The sequence below is a fragment of the Podarcis tiliguerta genome, assembly GCF_965153285.1.
Source record: "Podarcis tiliguerta genome assembly, chromosome: 5".
In the NCBI taxonomy this organism is placed as follows: domain Eukaryota; kingdom Metazoa; phylum Chordata; class Lepidosauria; order Squamata; family Lacertidae; genus Podarcis; species Podarcis tiliguerta.
Window position 1 is genome coordinate 7,151,443 of NC_139538.1, and position 23,555 is coordinate 7,174,997.

Consider the following 23,555-nt stretch of genomic DNA (forward strand, 5'->3'; position numbering starts at 1 on the left):
CACCTGTGGGCTTTCCAGGTGCACCTGACTGCCCTCTGGAGGTAACAGGATACTGGGATTGACATCACTGTAGTCCTTTGGCTACAATTAAACAAAGTATGGGCTTTAAAGCTGTGTGTGATTTACTGTTTCATTCATTAACAGTTTGGGGCCAGGTCCCCCACGAGATTGCCTTACCCCACATGTGCCCTCTCAACTTCTTCGATTGGCGAAATTGGCGCTACTATAGGTGACACATAATACCCATTCCCCATTTGTAAGAACTCTGCTGCTTAGTGTGGCAGTGCCTACACCTTGGAACTATTGAGATCAAGCAGCTGCCCTTCACTGTACTTTTTCTGGCGCCCGTTAAAAACATTCTTGTTTAGACAAGCCTGTCCAGACGCTTAGAAAGTCGATGCAATCTTAATCTGTTTTAGTATTTTAACGTTTGTGTATTTTAAAAAAGGGTTGTGAATTTTTTCTTGATTTTCTTGTATCTTTTTGTAAACCACTTTGAGAGTTTTCTTTGTTTACAAATGGTGTATAAATTTTATTAAATAAACAAACATGTGTTTTTATACTATACACTCCCCTATGAACCTCATTTCATTAATGTAATGAATGAGTATCTTTATGTCAAACTTCTTGTGGGCAAACATATACAGTATGCATCTTTTATACCTTCTAAATGAAAGAATTCTTTCTTTGCACATATGCATATGTACGCAAATAGGCTGGCGTACGTCGAGAATTTCCCGGACACATAAGGGATTCGCCCGTCGAAAACAGCGCCCGGGAGGATTACAGTTACAGTGTCCTTGAAAACCCGGGCGTATGGCAACCCATGTTTTTTTTGCGAATTTCCTAAAAATTATCTGAAAAACTTCATTTTTGAAAAATGGCAACCCTGATTATACAAAACGCACCACGTGTTAAAAAAAAATACTGTTCTCTAATTTTAGCCAATTGGAAGCTGGCGGCCCCCTGGAGGTATGAAACGATCTCCACGTGGTCTTCGCCGTCGCCCCGCCCCCTGATCCCCGCTAGCCAGGCTCCTCCCCTTCCCCGCCTTACTTGCCCCGGCTTTTCTGCCTCGTAACGTAACGCGTCACTCGGCGCGCCCGCCCCGCCGCTCTTTTTCATTTTTTTTACCTTTCCGCGCCACGGATTGGCCCGCCTAGGCCCCTCCCTCCCCCCTCGCGCCTGCGCAGCTCCCCTCCCGTCCCCTCAGAGGAAGCGTTCGGCGATGGAGGACGGCGGCGGCGGAGGGAGCAGCAGTTGCCAGAGGCGGTCTCAGTCGGGAGGAGGAGGGTCGGGCCCCGGCGGCGGGGACGACAAGCCGGCGGCGCTGTGGAGCAAGGACAAGAAGGACCCCAACGCCTCGGCGGCGGACAAGGAGCAGGAGCTGGTGAGCGCTGCGCCGGAGGGAGCCGAGCTGAGTCACCGCCAGGCCCCGAGCCGGGAGTTAGCGGGGACGGCCGTCGCCTCGGCGGCGCGTGACGTCGGGCCCCGATCTCGCGAGGGGGCGGGTGGGCCACATAAAACCCCCGCAACCCCCCCTCCCCCGCGCAGTTAATTCCTTTGTGGGCAGTGATTGATAGCCAGGGAAATGTCAGCTCCGGAATGTGGGAAGAGCCGAAGGAGCATGTGCAGAGAGAGCTCTCTGACAAGCCTATTGCTTCTGAGCATGTGCAGAGTTCCTCACAGAGGCGAGTGCTTCTGAACATGTGCGGAATGCTTTTTTCGGGGGGGGGGTGCCTCTGGCAGCCACAGCTGGGCTTAGCGGGATGTGGATTTCCTCCCCTCTCCAGTATTTAGTGTGCGATGTTCATATTGTGCTTTTACGGCTTTTTTTTGTTTTGTTTTGAGCTGCCTAGATAGACTGGGGCAACCCAGTCAGATGGGCGACAAACAAACAAACTAAAAATAAATACAGTGGTACCTCGGGTTACATACGCTTCAGGTTACAGACTCTGCTAACCCAGAAATAGTACCTCGGGTTAAGAACTTTGCTTCAGGATGAGAACAGAAATCATGCTCCGGTGGCGCGGCAGCAACAGGAGGCCCCATTAGCTAAAGTGGTGCTTCAGGTTAAGAACAGTTTCAGGTTAAGAACGGACCTCCGGAACGAATTAAGTATTTAACCCAAGGTACCACTGTAGTGTTGTTTCTGGGGGCACTCACAACCTGGGTTTTCCTGGTATGCCAAATGAGACCACTTGCTCAGTGGAGCTAGTAGGTGAGGTAATAAAAATTCTAATGACAATAATTAGTGGTACGTATTTGGCAATACTTTGGGATGGGTTATGTCTGCCACGGTAAGAAGTGGGCTTGCCCGCCCTCTGCTGAGAATATTATGATTGGGAGGCCCTCCTTCTGTTCCTAGGGGCAGGAAGGTTGTATCTGGGCAAATGAACCTGAGCGGGTGTGTTAAGAGTTTAGGATCTGATGGTTTCTTCCTAGGTGAGCAAAATGAAAATGGGTTAGATATGGCATTATTCCTTAATAGGGAAGGGAATTGCACAGAATTAAGACTGGTCCTTCATATAACTTAAATGAAAGCCTCCTCAAGTTGGTAGTTAGTCTAGACCAGTGCTGGCGACAAATCTGTTTAACTACCTTCCTAGGTGTTTTAGGCAGTCTCAGTGCTTCCTGTCACTTCCCCCCATTTTCTGAAAATGTTTATCAGCAGTTTTGCTCAACAGCTGAGGATCTTTTGGGCTAGGAGAAAGCGAGCACCACCTCCCACTGCATATTGCTGCAAACATCAGTTGCACTTCAGAGCAACTGAAAGGTCTAGTTGATTTTCTAGTACAGGATAAGATTTTGCATGGGGGTGTTGTTCCTGGCCCCTGCACGTGTTGGTAGAGCATGCAGAAGCTTGCCCCTGTTCTGCCCTCTTCCAGGTCCAAAAGGATCCGCACATTGTCAATTGGACATGTGCAAAATGGTCGCCAACAGTACAGGTTTTCCAAGAGGCCTGAAGTTTCACATCTTTCCTTAATTCCTTACAGTCTGAAGAAGACAAACAGTTACAGGATGAGCTGGAGATGCTTGTGGAGCGCTTGGGGGTAAGTTCCCTGTTCTTGACTGGGAGCATGCGAAAGTTAAACGGTAAAGCATTATGCTTTTCTACATCAGCAGTATAGATCACTGTGTGGTGCGGTCACTCTCTGGAAAGGTAGAGTGCATGGTGGAGTCTGCAGGCTGTGTTGGTAACAGTCCTCATTCTCCCCACTCTACCTCCACCAGTCAAAACAATTTCTCTACTCTTCTCTTCTCCCAGGCCTTCGGCTAATCAAACAATGTATGGCCTTTGAAATTGTGTGTGGGGTTTGCTTGTTTCCTAGCTACTATATTCCATAAGTGTGGTATCGTTACCAAAAAAAAAAAAAAAAAAAAAAAAGGTTTCCCTGGTTGCCACCTGGGACACCAGGAGAGAGTCTGATGAAGATCTCAGGGCTTGGGCAGGTTCTTAAGAAGGTTATTGTCTGCAAAAAGTTACCTGTGTCTGTTTCCAGTAACGGTATGTGGATTTCTGGTGGCAAAGATGTATGTTGACTCACATTGACACTATTAGATATAAAGAGGCGGTCTTGGAAGTGGTGTTTGGGTGTTGTTGTTTGATCCCCTCCCACTCCTGATAGCAACTGATTTTATTGTAGGAGCATGACACCGCTCTCTATCGACCTGCACTGGAAGAGCTACGCAGGCAGATCCGTTCTTCCACAACCTCCATGACTTCTGTACCCAAACCCCTGAAGTTTCTGCGGCCACATTATGGGAAGCTGAAGGAGATCTATGAGGCTATGGCTGCTGGGGAGAACAAGGTACGTAACATTGTTTGGCCTGAGAAAGTGTTAGATGTCATCTCAAGTCTTGCTTTCATCTCTCCCAGCACTGCAAGAGCAAATGTGGATTGCAAGTGCATTAAATTTATTTGAAAATAAAGAAGGAAGCCCTTCTGGTATGGATTGCAAGCCCACTTCCTATCTTTGCAGTGAGAGGACTAGTATTTAGTGGAGTTGGTGCTGTTGTTCTTTGGAAAGAAGTGAACAACCTATACCTTGAAGCATTGTGCCTTAGGTATTTGGTTGGCCCCTATGGGAACAGAGTGTTGGATTAGATGCAGCTTTGGTCTGATTCAGGGAGACATATTTTGAACTGGGGAAGATGCAAATTATAATATTGTTTTCAATTCTGCCGTTCTTCAATTTATACCAACCATATTCATGGCTGACCATAGGATGCATCTCTAACACTTGCTTTCTGCCCACAGCGATTTGCAGCTGACATAATCTCAGTTTTGGCCATGACAATGAGTGGAGAGCGAGAGTGTCTAAAGTACCGGCTGGTAGGATCCCAGGAACCCTTGGCCTCGTGGGGGCATGAATATGTCAGGTAAGCAACAAAAGGAGATATTTGACTTTACTGAAACTCTGGGGTGTATTTTTTTGTATTTTAATTATTATTAACTGAAACACCACCTTCTGTGTAACTCCAGGAGTCATGCATGGGGTTCCCAGGTGATCTCCCATCCAGGAACTAGGTGGACCAGCTTAGCTTCCACAGAATTGCTTCATCAAATTCTTACAGCAGCTTAGTGCTGTTTTCCATTGCCAAGCTAATATGCTTTTATCAGCTCAAAGAGTTAATTATTTAATTATAAAATTTATACATTGCTTGATTGTAAACACACTCAAAAGCAGTTTATGAAAAGATAAGACAATAAAATCAAGATAAATTTACGCTACTTTAAAACGTACAAAAGCTAAAATGCTAAAGCAGATTAAAATTACCTGAACTTTTTAAGCATCTGGGAATCTTTTTAGCAGGTGCCAGAAAGTGTAAAATGAAGGCACCTCCTTGATCTCAATAGGCAGGGAGTTCCAAAGAGTAGGTGCCGCCACACTAAACAATATGATTTTTTTTTATTGATATAATTTTATTGGCAATTTTGCTTCATTTGCAGTCTGCTTTGAGAACAGCTGGTCAAATGTAGGTTATAAATCCAACCAGAAAAGAGATGAAGAAATACAGTGGTGCCCCGCAAGACGAATGCCTCGCAAGACGGAAAACCCGCTAGACGAAAGGGTTTTCCGTTTTGGAGGTGCTTCGCAAAACGAATTTCCTATGGGCTTGCTTCGCAAGACGAAAATGTGTTGCGAGTTGCTGCGATTTTTTTTCTCTCCCCACCCCCTTTTTCTAAGGCACTAAGCTGCTAATAGCCTTTTAGCAGCTAATCCGCTAACCCCTTAAGCCTTTAATAGCCGCTAATAGCCGCTAAACCGCTAATAGCGCTAATCCGCTAATGGGGTTGCTTCACAAGACGAAAAAACCGCTAGACGAAGAGACTCACGGACGGATTCTTTTCGTCTTGCGAGGCACCACTGTACTCTTTCTGTTGTGACTCTTCCCCCTGCTTCTTCCTCTACAGACACTTGGCTGGTGAAGTGGCCAAGGAATGGCAAGAAATAGATGAGGCAGACAAGACCCAGAAGGACACTCTTCTGACCCTAGTGAAGGAGATTGTGCCATACAACATGGCACACAATGCAGAGCACGAGGCCTGTGACTTGCTTATGGAGATTGAGCAGATGGACATGCTGGAGGAATATATTGATGACAACGCTTATGCCAAAGTCTGCCTCTATCTGACAAGGTGAGGGAACTGTTGTTTGGTTCTGTGGTCTGTGCGTCTGTGTCTGTGAGTATGAGTGTGAACTGCTCTGCGGGGCTAGCATGGAGACTTGGGCTTAAGGAAGTTGGTGTATTCAGAACCTTCTTGTCTCCACAGACTGGTTCAACTATTAAGTGGAGGACAGCAATAATGAGATCTAGTTCTTTGGTTTGGTAACGTAGAGGATACCTATTTTTTTAAAAAAAATCTGTGGAACTAAGAAAGCCAGCCTGTGGCTTTGAGGTGTAACTGCATGAGAGGCACCTGGTATGGCAACAAATAATTAGCCAAGACCCAGAAGGACTTGGAAAATGGAGGGGAGCAGCCTGATGAAGAGTGGCGGGTATAGTATATTTGCAGGTATAGAGGAGGCCAGAGAAGAACATTCTGAAAAATAGCAGCTGAGGGCTAAAAGGAGATGAGCTTGTGCAGAGTGGGAAATGTAAAGGTTTAAGAGAGTACAAGATGGAGAGCTTTGAAAGGAGGTATTGTTCTATTACTTCACAGTCAACTGATCTTTGCATTCCAATTTTGATTCTGACACAGCAGTGCACTGCACACGAAGGCTGGAACCACATCGGCTAGCTTGTGTTTCCACATGCCCACCCATCTCTCCACCTTTGCAATGTATCATTTGGTAGGGGACAATTTACAGGACTAAAAGGGCAATTGGAGGAGGGTGTTTAACCCTTGCTTACCTCTTTTCCTGTGCAGTTCATTCTATTCTCTACAGTTGAGCTTCCAAGTCTCTGTTGGCAATAAAATTCCAACGGGGGACTTGTGGAAAGGTGATGGATGGAGGCAGGGTTAAATACCTTTCTCCCATTCACTGCTTCACCCTCTTGTAAATTGTACCATCGCCACCTTGCAGTGGAAAATTTACAGCTAAACAATATGAAATGTAAGTTGGCAAATAATGTGTAGTTTTGGCCTAAGACTGTCTGCAGAGTGAATTGATCTCTTGTCTTGGCTCACAGTAAAGTGTTTTATTGTCACAATTTGAACTGGGATGCCCCTTGAGTCTGGTAACACTTATAAAGGTGGATCTTATTTACTAGCTGTTGAGATTTCTGGCTGCTTCAACAATGGGTATATGTGTGTGTGTGTGTGTGTGAGAGAGAGAGAGAGAGAGAGATGGCAAATATTTAGCTGTGCATACTGGTATGGTGTCCCCCCGAATGTTGTAGTGTTTGCCTTCTCATCCATTATTGAGGAAAGGGTTTGCCCACCATGTTGATACCACCCAAGCTTCATCATCTCCCTCTCTGTCTCTTGCAGCTGTGTTAGCTATGTCCCTGAGCCGGAAAACTCTGCCCTCCTCCGCTGTGCCCTCAGCATCTTCCGGAAATTCAATCGCTACCCAGAAGCCCTGCGCCTGGCTCTCATGCTGAATGACATGGAACTGGCAGAGAACATCTTCATCTCCTGCAAAGATGTGTATGTGGGGACCTTGTCTAGGGCTGGGTGTTGTCACAGAGGTCCAGGTTGTTGGAGGAAAAGGAGAGCAGATAAGTAGTGAGAAGGCCAGATGCAGTGAGCAAGACTTGTGTGGCTATTCTCTCTTGAATCACAGGTCAGGGCGGGGAATGGCCTTAGAACTGATAAGCAAAGAGTGGATGAACTTCACCCCACAGGCCACATCTGGGTTCCCAAAATGTTTTCTGTGACCCTACCAAAGTTTTCATTTAGTTTTCTTAATTACCCCCTTTTTTTTTTTGCTGACCGCTGACATTTGTGATGCCAAAAGGTTTCTGTGAACCTCCCCCTCAAAGTTCCTCCAGAATTTGATTTTTAAAAAATTAAAAATTGGCCATGACCACTTAAACTGGTCACACCTGAAAGGTCATAGTTTAATGGTAGAGCAACTGATTTGCATTCAGAAATTCACTTGTTCCATTCTTGACATCTCCACAAATTACTTGTTCTACCCCGGTCTATAGTGCTTTTGTTGGCTGAAAGCTAGGAAGATACTAGTGAGGTTTCTGCATGCCCTGTTATGTGAGGAATGGAATGTTGCATGCACGGTTCCTTGTGCTAATATGCTTGCATTTTCTGCCCTTTACTGCAGGGTTGTTCAAAAGCAAATGGCCTTCATGCTGGGTCGCCATGGAGTCTTTCTGGAGCTAAGTGAGGATGTAGAAGAGTATGAGGATCTCACAGAAATCATGTCTAATGTCCAACTCAACAGCAACTTTCTGGCCCTGGCCAGGGAGGTGAGTGCCCTGCAGACTGCTATGAGCTCACACTCATGAATGAAAGTGACCACTGGATCATGTAGGGAAGCAGTTGTATCTGGTGATTTGCAGAAGACACATTTAGAATGGAGCGGATTGGTGAACATTGATTGGAGATAACAAATTTATTAGAGATGTCTGGGAATACTTACTGAGGCAGTGAGGTTTAATTTAACAGAAAACCATCTGAAACTTTGTTTCCTTTGTCTTTTGCAACCAAAAATTGAAATTTATTGTTCTTGAGATGAAATGCCTCTTAATTAAGGGCCAAGTGCCTCATAGGCTATTCAGTTATCCCCTGTGACTAGGGGTGTGTTACTTGAGAGACCACCTTATCCCTTAAACTCCCAATAGATTGCTGTGATCTGTGGGAGAGTTTCTCCTGCACGTTTCTAAGGTCTCAGGAGCCTGTTCTGCAGTAACTCAGAGCAGGGCTTTTAGTGTGGCTTACCTTGTTCTGTGGAATAACATTTGTTTTATGTTTTTAGTTATTTTCAATGTACTTCACCTTGAGATAGCTGTTTAGAACGCAGTTAATAATTTGAGGATAATTATGTTAATGATAATAATGCAGCATAGGCTGCAGTGTTGTGTGGGCTGGGCTGGGATGCAGAAGTCAACTTCAGGGACCCAAGCTCATTAGAGGCAGAAATCTTCTCAATCCTTTTTACATACCTTGGTCTCTGGATTGGAGGTTTTGCTGTGGTGTCTTGGGGAGGAAGAGAAGGCTAAGGCTTACAAGTAGGTTGCTTGCACTGCAGAGCGACTGGGGTTAAAGGACTGACAACTTAGGAGGTCAAGTGAAAGTTTGCTTCGGTGGAGTGTTGGAGTGGGGTGGGCTGACCTGGAGCATGGCTTCTGAAAAATGGCATACAGCCTTTTTTGCAAAATGTGTATTATGGCAACTGATTGGTCCCCAGTGGAGATGAGATATACAGTGGTACCTTGGTTCTCAAACATAATCTGTTCCAGGAGTCTGTTCAACTCCTGAAACAGTTTGAAAACCAAGGCACAGCTTCTGATTGGCTGCAGGAGCTTCCTGCACTCAATCAGAAGCCGTGTTGGGTGTTCAGCTTCCGAAAAACATTTGCAAACCAGAACACTTCTGGGTTTGCGGCATTCAGGAGCCGATTTGTTCGGGAGCCAAGCCATTCGAGTACCAAGGTACCACTGTAATGCTTTCCTGTAAAGTTAGGAAAGCCATGTTATGATGCTGCGGCATCATATGACTAAGAAGAATAACCTCTTCTTTTCCTTCCAGCTGGACATCATGGAGCCAAAAGTGCCAGATGATATTTACAAAACCCATCTAGAAAACAACCGTAAGTGTTCTACTCAGAGCAGTGGGGTAGCCATCCAGGGAGCTTCATCAGGGTCCTGATGGCAGAACCAAAGTTTATTCAAGTTACAGTAAAGGAATTTCACTTATAAAGTAAATAAAAATGGTTTCATGCTATGTTACATATCTACAGTGATACCTCAGGTTACATACGCTTCAGGTTACAGACTCTGCTAACCCAGAAATAGTACCTCGAGTTAAGAACTTTGCTTCAGGATGAGAACAGAAATCGTGCTCCAGCGGCGTGGCGGCAGCAGGAGGCCCCATTAGTTAAAGTGGTGCTTCAAGTTAAGAACAGTTTCAGGTTAAGAACGGACCTCCGGAACGAATTAAGTACTTAACCTGAGGTACCACTGTATTAGATTTTGAATGAAAATATACACATTAGCATGTACTTTATATGAATAAAGTACATGCTAATGTGTATATTTTCATTTGTATACTGCTATTGTCTTTAGGCACTCAAAGCAGCTTAGATACCAATATCTATAGCATATTGAGACTGATATCTTGATCATCATAGCAATTTCTAAAATTCACACATATGTAGCACCTATTACACGGCATCAAATCAGTGAGCTTTTATCAGAGCTAGAAGAGACCTTATGAAATAGGCATGCTTCTGAAGCTCTTAGTAGAGTGGGCCTGGCAAACTTCCCTTGGGAGGGAATTCCACCACACAGATATCACTGCTGAAATGGCTCTGTTCTTAAGTAGATGCTAACTGTAAGCAGATGGTCTGGTTGAATTTAGCTATTGCTTCTGTTCATTGAGTTTGTAACCTGCCCTTCCTCCCAAAGGAGCCCAGGATGGCAAACACACCCACAATTTAAAAAGAAAAACAGTCTACTCTACAACAGTTTAAAACATTTAAAAGCAGATTCAGTTAAAAACATAACTTTATCCAGTGATCTTGGGGTTGTCAGGAATAGTATGATTAAGCTGCCAACAGGTGCTTGCTGTAATATTTGCACATTTATTTTGCGACGACTGTGGGTTTGGAATAAAAAAACTTAAGAATTAACTGCAGGCAGTGGTGGCACCTGGAGCAATGTCTTGCCTGCTTAGTTCATAGGGATGAACTGGTGTTATATGTAAGAGCTGGGGTATTCCAAACTTTTCAAGGGTTGTCCACGTGCAAGGTATTATGATAGTCCAAGTTGATAAATAAGTAGTTCTGCCCAAGCTCTTAGGCTCACCAAATCACTTGTGCTTTACTTCAAAATGCTGTGTCGTGTCTTCATTGTTGCATGCAGTTTTCTATATTAATCAAGCAATCATTCAGCTAGAAAGTGTAGGTGTCTTTAAGAGCTGGTGACTGCTCATCCTGCAAAAATGCTGTCTTTCCTTGACTGCCACGTGAGATGAATGGGAGAAGTGTGAATGGAGCGCTGGCTGAGAGGAGGACCTGTTTGAGTAGTTCTAGGCTGACACTGGAGTCTGTCATCCTCAACTGGCTCCCTCTTGTGCGTTCTGCTCCTTCAGGGTTTGGCGGCAGCGGCTCTCAAGTGGATTCGGCTCGCATGAACTTGGCCTCGTCCTTTGTTAATGGTTTTGTGAATGCTGCTTTTGGGCAGGATAAGCTGCTGACAGACGACGGCAACAAGTGGCTGTACAAGAACAAGGACCATGGTGAGTCAGAAGAGGAGCAGGCAGCAGCTGGTCTGCTTGGGAGAACATTGTGGGGGTGGGGGGGATGGTGATCAGAGAGCTCTCCCCTACTATTTTTCTGTGGCAAAATTTGACTGAATGACCTTCTTGACAAGGGCCTGGTGATACTTTTGTATGTTATACTTTCTAACTTGGTGCTCTTGGCCAAGGACTTCATTCCTGAGGTTTGAATTCTTTTGGCTGTTATGGGCTTGGGACATTTCGTTCATTGGTACTGGGACTGCTGCATGTGTGACATTCGCCCAGTTAAATTGGTTGCTTCAGCCCAAACTAGGGGTGAGGGGTTTATTTTCATATTTCATTCGTGGCATCTGCATGGATGATAGGTGGCCCAGGAATTGCTTTTAATTATAAAACGATCTGGCATAAAGCAGAGGGTGGGAAGCAAATTTTTACAAAGAAGTGTGTGCATAGGTGTGGAAGCATCCCCTGCTTTGTGTCCCCATCCTCTGTCACATCAGGCACTTTACTCCCCCAGCCTGGATCTCTGAACGTGGTACATGATGGTGCTTCACACCTTTTCATTTTAAGACTTAAGACCCCTCCCCCTACTTTATATGTGAACAGGAAAGGTATAAACGAATGAGATTGCTGCTGCCTTGCCAAGATTGCTCACTCCAACCCAGGCGTGAGCCATGTTTTCCTCTGGGTTAGTTCTTCAGAGTGTGAAACCCTCACCATTTGATGTGGGGTTGGTTTGACTTTGCACAGCTGAGAGTATTTGAGTTAGATCATGTCTCATCTGAAAGACATCTCATTACTGTGCCAAGCAGTGTCTTGATGTGAAACACCTAGCTTTGAAATAAGGGCTAGTCTCTTGACCTTTAAGGCTCTTTGACTTTAACACAAGGTGTTGTCTGAAAGCCTGGAATATTTTTGGTAACTGCTATCATCTGATAAGCAGCCTTTGCCATAGCTGCTTGCCCCTCCTAGTTGTCATGAACCCCTTTCTTCTTCCTCCCCAGTGTAAATTTCCATAACCCCAACGAGACATGCATCCTCTCATTCTCTTATAAGAGTGTCCATCTTCACCCTAAGAAGCTTTTACATTTATTTTATAGGGATGCTGAGTGCTGCAGCCTCGCTGGGGATGATCCTGTTGTGGGATGTGGATGGGGGGCTTACACAGATTGACAAGTACCTGTACTCCTCAGAAGACTACATCAAGGTGGGTGACCTTCCTTTCAGCCTGAGTGTTAACTGCTCACAGCAATCCAGTCATATCAAAATAACAAGACAGACTCTTTTTAAGAGTATAGGAAGTTTCTTTACACTGAGACCACTAGTCCATCTATCTCCGCATTGACTCTTCTTATCAGGTTGGCATGTGAGGCATCAGAGTGACAGGTCATCTGCCCTGATTCATCTGGGCAAGGAGTACATAACTCAAGTATTTAACATAATGCCACCCTCCAGTTAATTTAGCCCTTTTAGCTTACTAGATACTGTATAGGCTTGTCATGACATTCGTTGTACTTGACAGTGCCTCCCCACTTCCTATTTTGTGTCCTATAGTCGGGGGCTCTTCTGGCTTGTGGTATCGTGAACTCTGGCGTGAGGAACGAGTGTGACCCTGCCCTTGCATTGCTCTCGGACTATGTCCTCCACAATAGCAACACCATGAGGATCGGCGCCATCTTTGGGTGAGGACCTGCCTTGGCTTCCATTTCCCTCTCCGCAGAGCATCACATAGATCATTCTAAGTGACATGGTATTCTCTTGCAGGCTGGGGTTGGCGTATGCTGGTTCTAATCGAGAAGATGTCCTGACCTTGCTTCTTCCTGTAATGGGAGATTCCAAGTCCAACATGGAGGTGAGGGAACAGCGCCACAGCCATCTGGTGCTTCGGTCAGCTGCTTGCCCGGGCGTGGATGGATGGGGCTGTGTCTTCCATGGAGTGTAGAAGGCAATTAGAAGCAGAGTTTCTGTGCTCTAGCTTGGAGTTTGTTTTTGTGTGAATGGCTGAGGGCCATTTAGCTGACTCAGACTTTTATGTTGTAATATTGGGGTGTGTTCTTCCCAGAGTCCAAAACAGAATGTTGAATCTAAAAAGTAAGTAACCTAGTAAAAGCCTGTTGGTCTAACCTATTGATAGTGAGAAGGCAGGTGGACCAAGACCTCTCCAAGTGACCTTGGGAAGGAGGAGGTTCATATCTCAGTGCCCTCAGCATGTTGCCCAGCAAAATCAAATTTTGATAGGAAGTTAGTACAGCTTTAAAGATGCACAGGACTCCAAAAGCATCCATGTGGAGAGTCTTCTGCTTGACTCTTGGCTTGGGAGGATTAGTGAAAAGGTTTATCCATTTCTTAAGTTTGCAGAAACACAGACCCTGAAGTGTGAATGTCATCTCAAGCCACTTAAACATGTTTGCCATGCAGTAGGCAGTGGGCAAACAATGCTCAAGGCCAACCTAGGAGTTGTGTAACCTTGAGGTTCTGAATGTCAATATATGTCAAGTCTAGGTTTGAAAGATGATCTTGACGCTCTTCGTCTCACGTGGAATGGGTCAGAGTTCTTGGCTACCTGAAAATCCCATCTGTAGTGGTTTGTTCAGGGGCACAGCAAAGCTATATAAACCTTGAGGAAACCAGGGAATACTGAACCCATGAAATGATGTGTTTCCTAGTTTCAACTGTTCAGTCTAGTAAAGTGTGACTAGTTTTAATGGTTGCTTCAGACCTTACCCTGATAGACTGGCGGCTATCGCTTGGAAAAAGGGGAAAGTTGCCATGCATATTCTTCCCTTTGTGTGCTGCAGGAAAATATCAATGAGCAGGTGTTTCAGTGATTTGGCTCTTGGGAAGTAGCACCGTTTTGCAGGAATCTGGTGGATAGCTTTCACTCTGTGGTCTCCTTCAGGATGCTGCTTACAATATGTCTCTGTCAGAAGCAGTATGTGTCTGAATTCCAGTTGAGAATCATAGATGGGGGAAGGGCTGTTATGCTCAGGTCCTGCTTTGAGGCTTCCCACAGGCATCTGGTTGGCCACTGTGAAAACAGGATGCTGTATGCCTAGCTGAGCCAGTGGCCTGATCTTGCAGGCCCTTATTGTATTTTCCAGCTGCAAGGATTTTGGTGTGACACTATTTTTCTCCCCAGGTGGCCGGTGTGACAGCCCTGGCTTGCGGAATGATTGCTGTGGGCTCATGCAATGGAGATGTTACCTCCACCATCCTCCAAACCATCATGGAGAAATCTGAGACGGAGCTGAAGGACACTTATGCCAGATGGCTACCTCTTGGCCTGGGCTTGAACCACCTTGGTAAGCACATTCACTATGGCCAGGTCTGTGGGTGTCAGGCACACACTTGTGTAGTGAGGAGGAAGGGTCTCTGGTCAGAATTTTTTGGGCTTCTCTTGAGCTGCTGTTGTGATGTTTCCTACAGGAAAGGGTGAGGCCATTGAAGCAATCCTGGCAGCACTGCAGGTCGTGTCGGAGCCTTTCCGCAGCTTTGCCAACACGCTGGTAGACATCTGTGCCTATGCAGGTGAGTGGGCTCAGCATTGTTCTGGCTGCTTGTGAGCTGGGTGTTGGAGGCCCCAGCCCCATTTTACTTGTGGTCTTGGGTTTTTCCTCCAGGATCTGGCAATGTGCTGAAGGTGCAACAGCTTCTCCACATCTGTAGTGAGCATTTTGACTCCAAAGAGAAGGAAGAAGAGAAAGAAAAGAAAGAGAAAAAGGACAAGGAGAAAAAAGAGAACTCTGCCGACATGGGGGCTCATCAGGTAGGGTAAAGGTTCCGGGTCTAAGAAAAGGTGAGAGGTCTCTCTCTCTCTTGGATGCTGTGAGTGAGAGAACAGGAGCTTGTGGGCAAGGCAAACATGTGGCATGTGCTGTGTGTGCAGAGGTTCCCAGGCTCAATCCCTGGTATTTTTACTAGAAACATCAAATAGCCAATGATGGGAAAGAGCCTCTGCCTGAGACCCTGGAAAGCCACTGCCTGTCGGAACGGATTCTACTTGGTTGTTCAAACAGTTTGGCCTTGGTATACGGTTGATTCCTGTGCTCCCAACCTAGACAGATGGGCTGACAGCTGCATAGACAAAGGTCATTCTGCTCCTTGGTATTGGGATTGACTGACTGTGCAACAAGACCCAAAAAAAAGTCTGTTTAAACAATTTTAAATTGTTGCCTTGGGTTTCTGCTTGAAATGAAACCACCAGCTTAGTGATATGTTCAGAAATGATGAAAAAATAAATCCTGAACAAATGCCATTGGTTATTTGCTTGTAGGGTTGTATAATTGTATATGCATGGTAACAATCACCACCAAAAGCTGGTCTTAAAATGCAGTTTTGGTTGTACCAGCCCAGAAGTGTGGGTCCTTGTTCCTAACTAAGGAGCAGTTGCTGATAATTTGCATCATCAGCTGGTTGTAATGTCCTCAATTATGTCCTTTCCTCATCTTGAAATCAGCACAAGGGCGCTCTTTCACTCCATGGAGTATTTGAAAACACTTGGTCATGGTTGTAGGAATATAGCAAGCTGCATTATACTGGGTGTTGACACACACTGGCAGTGACTCCAGGATTTGAAACTGGGGACACTCCCAGCCCTAGTTGGGTGATACCATGGATTGAGCTTGTATGTAAACAGGTGCTTTACCACTGAGCCATACCCTTTCTTCAAAATACTAGCTGCTAATATTTTATTGCCCAATTGGATGGTGTTGCCTTCCTGTTTGGCGAAACGTGATTTAATTCTGCTAGTCATGGGTAGGGCCATATGGGGCACTGTGGAATAAAGAGTCCTGAACTAAACCGATGGACAGCAACGAGCCAAAACTGGACTGACAGATTTGAGTGCAAAGTTAGTACTAGCCTGGGAAACCATTTTTCTTTCTTACTCTCACAATAAAAAGCTCTGAGGCAGTCTTAGGGTGGCCTTGCTTGAAGTTGAGATGCCACATTTGGTTTGGGGAAAATGTGTTTCAGCCATGTCACAAGGTATCCTGTGGTTTCGGAATTTGTATTTCCCTCTGCAGGGCGTAGCTGTACTGGGGATTGCACTCATCGCTATGGGGGAAGAGATTGGGGCGGAGATGGCTCTGCGCACCTTTGGTCACTTGGTGAGTAAGATGGTGGGGGGGAAATGCTCTCTCCATTTGGGGGCAAAGATTGCCACTTGGGATCCAGTGTGCAGCCAGGGATCGTTCTGTGGGCCAGCCCTGTGGCCAGCCCTGCCGTAGTCTGAACTGAAAAACAGAATAAATTTGCCTGCTGTTCCAACCCCTTGTCTGAATTCCTTTCTCAGTGAAGCCAAGTTTGCCACAATTTTGAAATAGTTTTGCAGGACTAATGGAAAAGAGAGAAGACCTTCCGGGATTACAAGCCATATTCTTCATTTAGCTCTACAAATAAGGGATTGGTTTGCTCTTAAATTTGAGCAGCACCTACCCTTAAGTCATGACAAGGGAAATACTGTTTGTTGGAAGGGTGGGGTAGAGGAGAGCCTTCTGACTAAAAAATAATAATCTGTCTTGTGTGAATAATGCAGATCAGACTAGGTCTCTGGAATGTCCCTAGTTGCCTAGGAATGTGTTGCTTCAACATGCCTTTTTTTTGGTGTTTGTGTGTAATACAGCTAGATATATTAAGTCTACCCTGATAGAAGAATTCTGAACTGGAAATGTGTCTCCTAAGGGACTGCACTGACACTGGGGAACAAAGTGAAAGTCTGTCCTATCCCGTTCATTGCCTGCAAGTTCCAAGATCTACATTCCATGTGTTCCAAAACATTTCTTGGCCCTGGTTCACATCACAATTTATACAGACTTGCTGGGTGGTCTGCACTCTGGTGCACCACTGTAAAGGGAGGGTGACCTCAGCCAAGGAAATACTGCTGCTGCTGCTGCCCCTGTGAGCTGCACTGCTCCCACCCCTGGTCTGCCAGCCGTATGCAGGGTGTGAGCTGTGAACCTAAATGAACATTGCATTCCTGAGAATTTAGGAGGGGCAGGAGTTGCAGTTTGAAACCACAAAGCTTTGCATCTAACATGTTTTAGGGTTTGTTGAGACTTTAGCTTTGCTTTCTCTGTGGATAAACTGGATGGTTGCTACATATTGTCTGTGTGAAGCCTTTCTGCTAAGAGATTGGAGTTACTTTTTGTTACTCTGGCAGCTGGTGGATGCTCTGATGCCTCTTGGACTGCTGCTGCAACCCTCAGAAAGGCTGCATTTTTGTCTTTGGTTGCGTGTGTCAGAGTGTGCGCAGTGCTCTGCAATCCTGGCCTCACCTTCTCCTCTTCCTTCTACAGTTGCGGTATGGAGAACCCACTCTTCGCCGAGCTGTCCCCTTAGCCCTGGCCCTCATCTCTGTCTCTAATCCCCGCCTCAACATACTTGACACCCTCAGCAAGTTTTCCCATGATGCTGACCCAGAAGTGTCCTACAACTCTATCTTTGCCATGGGCATGGTAGGCAGCGGTAAGCACGTTCAGAATCTTGGGTGACTGTGCAAGCCATGGGCCAATGGGGAATCCGTGCAGTTGGTCTGAAATGCCTTCTGACGATCCAGAATGCTCTGGTGTTTAGAATACAGCATTGACAAGTGCAGAGGAGAGGTTAGATTCATGCAGGCGCAGTCTCCAACTGCTTGGGGGAAAGCCCTGAAGAGGAGGGAATTTAGGTGGCTATAGGGAGGTGAGGACTTTCAGTCTTGGCAACTGATCCATGGGGCAAGACCTACCAGGGAGGAACCACTGTGCTCATTAGGCACGACAACCCGCCCAGTCTGTGCAGATCGTGTTCTTGCTGATAAAGAGTTAACTCCAACTTTGAATGGTGTGATTTACTGTTGGCTCGCTTCTGACACAGTGTTAAGTCTATTTCGGAGAAAGCGAGAGAAAGTATGTAGTGGCACTTTAAAAACCTAAGAATTTATTTTGGTACGGCATCATAGGAAGCTGCTGTACACATGGTCAGACCATTAGCCTACCTGGCTTGGTCTTGTCTGCTCTGACTGGCAGTGACTCTGCAGGGTTTCAGGTGGAGGTCTCTCCTGGCCATACCTGCAGATGCTGGGCTCTTGCATGCAAAAAAAAACTAAAATGAAAACTGAAAATATGTGGACCGCAGTGCCCCTCTATACATTCACTTCAGTTTTTCTTCTCCCCCATTAAGCATTTGTTAAAATATGTGCAATAACAAAGCTAAAATCTTTTGGATATTTCTGCGATGGGAGATTAAGGGCTGTACCACCCTGCAGGCCCCTTTACATGCCCTAAGTTGCACTCCCTATGCAACCTCCCCGTGCATACCTTTTCATTTTGTCTAGTGGTAGGAGGAATCCCCCTTGTTCGCAACAGCAGTCCCCTGTCCTAGCCAGAAAGTGATTGTGGGAGCTTAGCCTTTTTCAGTTGCTTACTGATCCCTCCTTTCCGGACCCCACAGGTACCAATAATGCCCGCCTGGCTGCAATGCTTCGACAGTTGGCACAATATCATGCCAAGGATCCCAATAACCTCTTTATGGTGCGGTTGGCCCAGGTGAGTGGCTCAGCTTAAACTCTGCCCCAAGCTAGCGGGTAGCATTGTTAACTTTAGAGTTGTTAAACAGCTAGATGAATATACCAAATATTATTATTATGCTGTATCTGTGATTAACATTCTCAGCAGAAAGTGACTTTTGATGAGACCTGAAATTTAGGTGGGTTTTTGTTCTCCTTTTGTACTGTGCCATTATTCCTAGGCAGAGATTTCACAGCAGCAGGACTATGTTAGGGTTGCTAATGGGCTTGCTTTGAAGTACGGCTGCAGGGTTTTGCAGCAGTGGCGGAAGGGGGGCTGCAGAGGTGTGTGTTCAGGGGGTGTCTGTATGGGATTGTTGTGTGTTTTGCTGTGCTGAATTTCATTCCTCTTGGCGTGCTTCTATCCCCACTAAATATTACCAGAAGACAGATGCATTTTTTTTCCTCAGAGGAGAAAAATGTATTTGAAAATCCCCCCTCTCAGTTTTGCCTCTGTCCTGTTTTCCGAATAATATTTCTCCAATGCTGTCAGTGCCCATGGCATTTTAAAGAGTAACTGCAAGAAAAGGCAGTAAAATAATAATAATAATGCATTGAGGCAGCCTGTGACTGTAAAACATTATGCAGATTGGGCAGATTTACAGAATTTTTGCACTGTGTAATCTGTTTATGCTCGTCATTGGGTGGAGCAAGGGGCTATGCAGAGCACCAAAGCCCCTGCTCTGAATCCTGGGGACCATATTCAGCTATACCCTTCAGTCTTTCAAGATTTCCACAAGCATTGCCCATTCATCAAGCACTTAAAGGATCATGATGCATTTGCAACCCTGAAGAGCAATTGGAACTGAAGCAGCTTACCATCTTTCTGAGAAAGAAATGGGATTTGGTGCTTTGTAAAAAAAATAAGAATGATGATACACTATAGTACCGCATGGAAGCTTTTCATTCTGTAAAAATTACCATATTTTTCGCACCATAGGGCGCACTGGACCATAGGGTGCACCCAGTTTTTAGGGGGGAAAATCAAGAAAAAAGAGATCGCGGCTTCTCCTGGCTTTCCTGGGAAGTGGGGGAATTCCCCCACCTCCCGCAAAACCGGCAGAAGCCATGCACACTTTAAAAGGGCTGCACGGCTTCTTCTGGCTTTCCTGGGAGGTGGGGGAATTCCCTCACCTCTCGCAAAAGCCCGCAGAAGCCGCACGACCCCTTTAAAGAGATTGCGGCTTCTCCTGGCTTTTCTGGGAGGTGGGAGAAGGGACTGATGCGGCCAGTCAGTCCCTTCTCCCTCCTGTGGAAAAGCCTGCAAGAGCGCACGGAGCTTGTGTGCGGCTCTTGGGGGCTTTTCCCGCCTGCCTCCCCCCTGCATTCGCTCCATAGGACGCACACACATTTTCCCTTGCTTTTTAGGAGGGAAAAAGTGCGCCCTATGGTGCGAAAAATACGGTATTTGGAGTCTTGGACTTGCATTTCCAAACAGTCCCTGCTGTGACCTGTATCTCTGTCATGGTGTGGAGGGTTGTCTTCCTGTAGAAGGAAGGAAAGCTAGGAGAGAGGGTGGAGGGAAAGGGAGTAGGTCTTCAAGGGTTGGTGAAGCACCACCGCCGGGTACTTGGAGCAGATCCATGGTAGCAGTTTGGAATGATAATGCATACACACTGCTGACTTCTTACACTCCTCACATAGTGACAACAAGTCCTGAATAACCAAATGTTTGGTGTTTATTAAATGTTAGGTTTATGTCCCATATTTCAGTTGAATGAACCTCAAGACTGCTTGCGAGTGGTCCTTTGGTTCCAGCCATGGATTTCCCCATCACTAATATATTTTCTGCTTGCTATGCAGGGCCTGACACACCTTGGGAAAGGGACCCTCACTCTTTGTCCTTACCACAGTGATCGGCAGCTCATGAGCCAGGTGGCCGTGGCAGGCTTGTTGACTGTGCTGGTGTCCTTCCTTGATGTCCGTAATAGTAAGTATTGACCCCTGGAGTTGGGGAGTATAATTGGCTGGCCCCTCTAATGGTGAACTCTGGAATTACCATATTTTTCGCTCGATAACACGCACCCAACCATAACACGCATGTAGTTTTTAGAAGAGGAAAACAAGAAAAAAAATATTCTAAACGAAACAGTGGATGTATGATTTTTGTGGTTCATGCTGTGGCCACAGACATGTGATCTGACGGTGAGTTTGGGGTAGCCCAATGCAAAAATCCTGAGGATCCATGTGGATCCATGTTTGTAACCACGTTTTTGCACCACTGCGGGCCCCAGGCAACAGTGGGTGCGTGATTTTTTTGGTGCAAACTGTAGCCATGGACATGCTATGTGATCTGATGGTGAATTTGGAGTGACCCATTGCAAAATCCTGAGGATCCATGTGGATCTGTGCTTTGTAACCACGTTTTAAGTGGGGGAGGGAAGGAAAAGCACTCAAGGGACAAGGAGCACGTGTGGAGCAAGCTCTGCTTCTCTCCCTCCTCCCCCCCCCCGCCCCTTAGCGAGCTGGAAAACTTTGCTGGAGGGACAGAGAGCCTGCTTGCTTTAAAGGAGCCTACCGAGTGTAAGCGGCTCCTCTCCCGCTTTGCTCCTTGAAAGCAAGCAGGCTCTGCTTCTCTCCCTCCTCCCCCCCCCCTTAGCGAGCTGAAAATCTTTCCTGCTGTTTCCAGCAAAGCAGGAGAAGAGCCGCTGAGTGGGGACGAGAGAGATACAGAGAACCTGCTTGCTTTAAAGGAGCCAACCGGACAGGAGCCGCTTTGCTCCTTTAAAGAAACAGGCACTCTGTCCCTCTCTCCTCCCCATTCAGCGGCTCTTCTCCCGCTGGAAACCACGGAGGAGGGAAGTATTCGCTCCGTAACACGCACAGACATTTCCCCTTACTTTCTAGGAGGAAAAAAATGCGTGTCATGGAGCGAAAACTACGGTAATTACTTTTCAGTGGTTAAGAGACTTAATTCATTTTTACTGGAGGCAGGTGCCATCATTAAATGTTTTTGGCCCCTGTTTGCAGCCATCATTCAGATGTGAACAGTTGAGAGTAAGTGGAGGAGTTCTAGGTGTCTAATTCTGGAACTCCTTTCCTCTAGAGATCCACAAAGCTTCAAGGGAGAAGCCTTAGTACACAAGATCCTTAATTCAGTGCTCCTAGAATTCTCCTTTCTCTTTAGCTTGAGATCCTGGAGAGCTTTCGTAAGTCAGGCTTGAAAGTTATCCAGTTTGGTGGGTCATTGTTCTGACATACATAAAGGATTCCTTCGTATGTGTCTGAGCCTAGACTTCTGGGCCATAATCCTGCTTCGGTTTTGTACTGGAGTATAAGTTCATGCACCCAGTGGCAGTAGAGAACAGCATATGCACATTTAAATTGCCACTTGGAAAAAGACAAAGAAATATGGTAAGCGCTCTCCTGTGTCTTTTGCTGAGGAGAGCTTGCTTGGCTGATGAGGACCATGTCCTTTTTGTGTTCTAGTTAAATAAAAAGTGAGAAAGTGCTGTTGACGATCAAAGGAAGATAATGATATTTCTCTTCTATATTACTGTGCATCAAAATGGTGGTTGAATCAATAGATAGACAAGATTATTTTTTTTAATATGGTTCATTGATCCCCAGAATTATGTGTCTGCCTTCTACTGGTGAACAGATCTAATCAAGTATGACAGCACCATTGGATTGGATAAGGGAAACTTCTTTAGTGGACCAGTCTCTGCAAGCCTTGACTTATGTTTTCCTTTCTCTCCTAGTAATTTTGGGGAAGTCCCACTATGTACTGTATGGCCTTGTGGCTGCCATGCAGCCACGCATGCTTGTGACCTTTGACGAGGAGTTGCGCCCCCTGCCAGTGTCTGTGAGAGTGGGGCAGGTAAGTAGGCTCTGAACAGAAGCTGGGAGGGTCCCTGCTTTGCCTGGGGATCCCATGGGGCACTGGACTTTGGCTGTTCATGGGTTACTATGGGTAGCCTTAGTGGAGAATGGGGATCTGGGGCGCTTTTGTTTTCTGACTTCCCTGAAGGCTTGATCAGGGCTAAGGAAACCCTGCACCCGAGGGTTGGGGGAGCAACTTCCCTGTTCACTAGCACTAACCTCTGGCCTTCCTCTCAGGCGGTGGATGTGGTGGGCCAGGCAGGCAAACCGAAGACTATCACTGGCTTCCAGACCCACACAACGCCAGTGCTGCTGGCCCATGGTGAGCGGGCAGAGCTGGCTACAGAGGAGCACTTGCCAGTGACACCCATCCTGGAGGGCTTTGTTATTCTTCGCAAGAATCCAAACTATGATGTCTGAATTGCCTGAGGTTTTGGGGTGGGGTGGGAGTGGGGAGTAGGATGCGGCACTGTGAGGAGGGACTAGCCTCCTCCGTCTTTTTTGTTACAGAAGGAGCTCTTCTTAGGAAAATAAATTGACCCGAGTTAATTTGGCTTCCCGTTTGTTCTGTTCTGATCTTCCTATCTGTAGAATAGAGGTAACCAGAAATCCCTTGGCCTTTACTTAGGAATAGGGAAGGTGGGTTGTAAACTGTGATTGGGCTCTGCACAGGGCTGCCTGTAGTTTCCCAGGAGCAGCTACAACCTGGACACTGTTATTAAGAGGTTTGTGTAGTTGACATCTATCGATGATTGAACGTAGTGTCTCATATTCATCATTACACTTGAAAAGGGCAAGGAGAACTTGGGTGGTTTTTTGACAGCTGGAAAACTACTTGGCGAACATTGTAATGCTTGAAAAGAAAGGATTTCCTTGAGAACACAGACTACAGAGGTCTATAGATTACAGGAAAACTGGGCAGGGGGCTGAAGGACCCTCGCCATTGGAAGATTCCAAGTCTTATCTGTGTCATATCCTGTCCCCCTGCTTTGATTACAGGGTCAGTCCATGTTGCCAGCATGCCTTCTAGCTTGGTTGTAAGCACAGGTATTTAAAAATGCAAGACTCTTGCAGCAATTGTTCTGCTGTGGCTCCCACAATACCCAGTATTAATTCACAGAATATTGTTAGATCCTTCCAGACCAATAAAGTGGCTGCATTTCTCTAGTAAAGAAATGCAGCAGTTCAAGGGAAGCATGCAATTTTTCAGTCACTTTGTTTTCTAACATGAATAATCAAAGAGATACAGAACGGCAGAATCACATTTCCAACCATGGAAAGGTATTGGGGGCTGAGGAGCTGGAAGAAACAAGGGGAGAC

General features: G+C 46.0%; 1 protein-coding gene across 1 annotated transcript; it reads left to right on the top strand.

Moving 5' to 3' along the window:
- Window positions 1-1,054: 1,054 nt before the first annotated feature.
- On the top strand, window positions 1,055-22,784 carry PSMD2 (proteasome 26S subunit ubiquitin receptor, non-ATPase 2). The gene is made up of 21 exons (XM_083439507.1): window positions 1,055-1,390; window positions 2,997-3,053; window positions 3,648-3,812; window positions 4,262-4,383; window positions 5,420-5,644; window positions 6,941-7,099; window positions 7,731-7,875; window positions 9,158-9,218; window positions 10,721-10,867; window positions 11,968-12,074; window positions 12,422-12,549; window positions 12,632-12,719; window positions 14,007-14,169; window positions 14,294-14,395; window positions 14,488-14,633; window positions 15,892-15,975; window positions 17,164-17,332; window positions 18,299-18,393; window positions 20,217-20,343; window positions 22,115-22,233; window positions 22,473-22,784. Exons 1-21 carry the CDS (start codon window positions 1,229-1,231, stop codon window positions 22,653-22,655), a joined length of 2,754 nt encoding a protein of 917 aa, XP_083295633.1. The 5' UTR covers window positions 1,055-1,228; the 3' UTR covers window positions 22,656-22,784.
- Window positions 22,785-23,555: the final 771 nt, after the last annotated feature.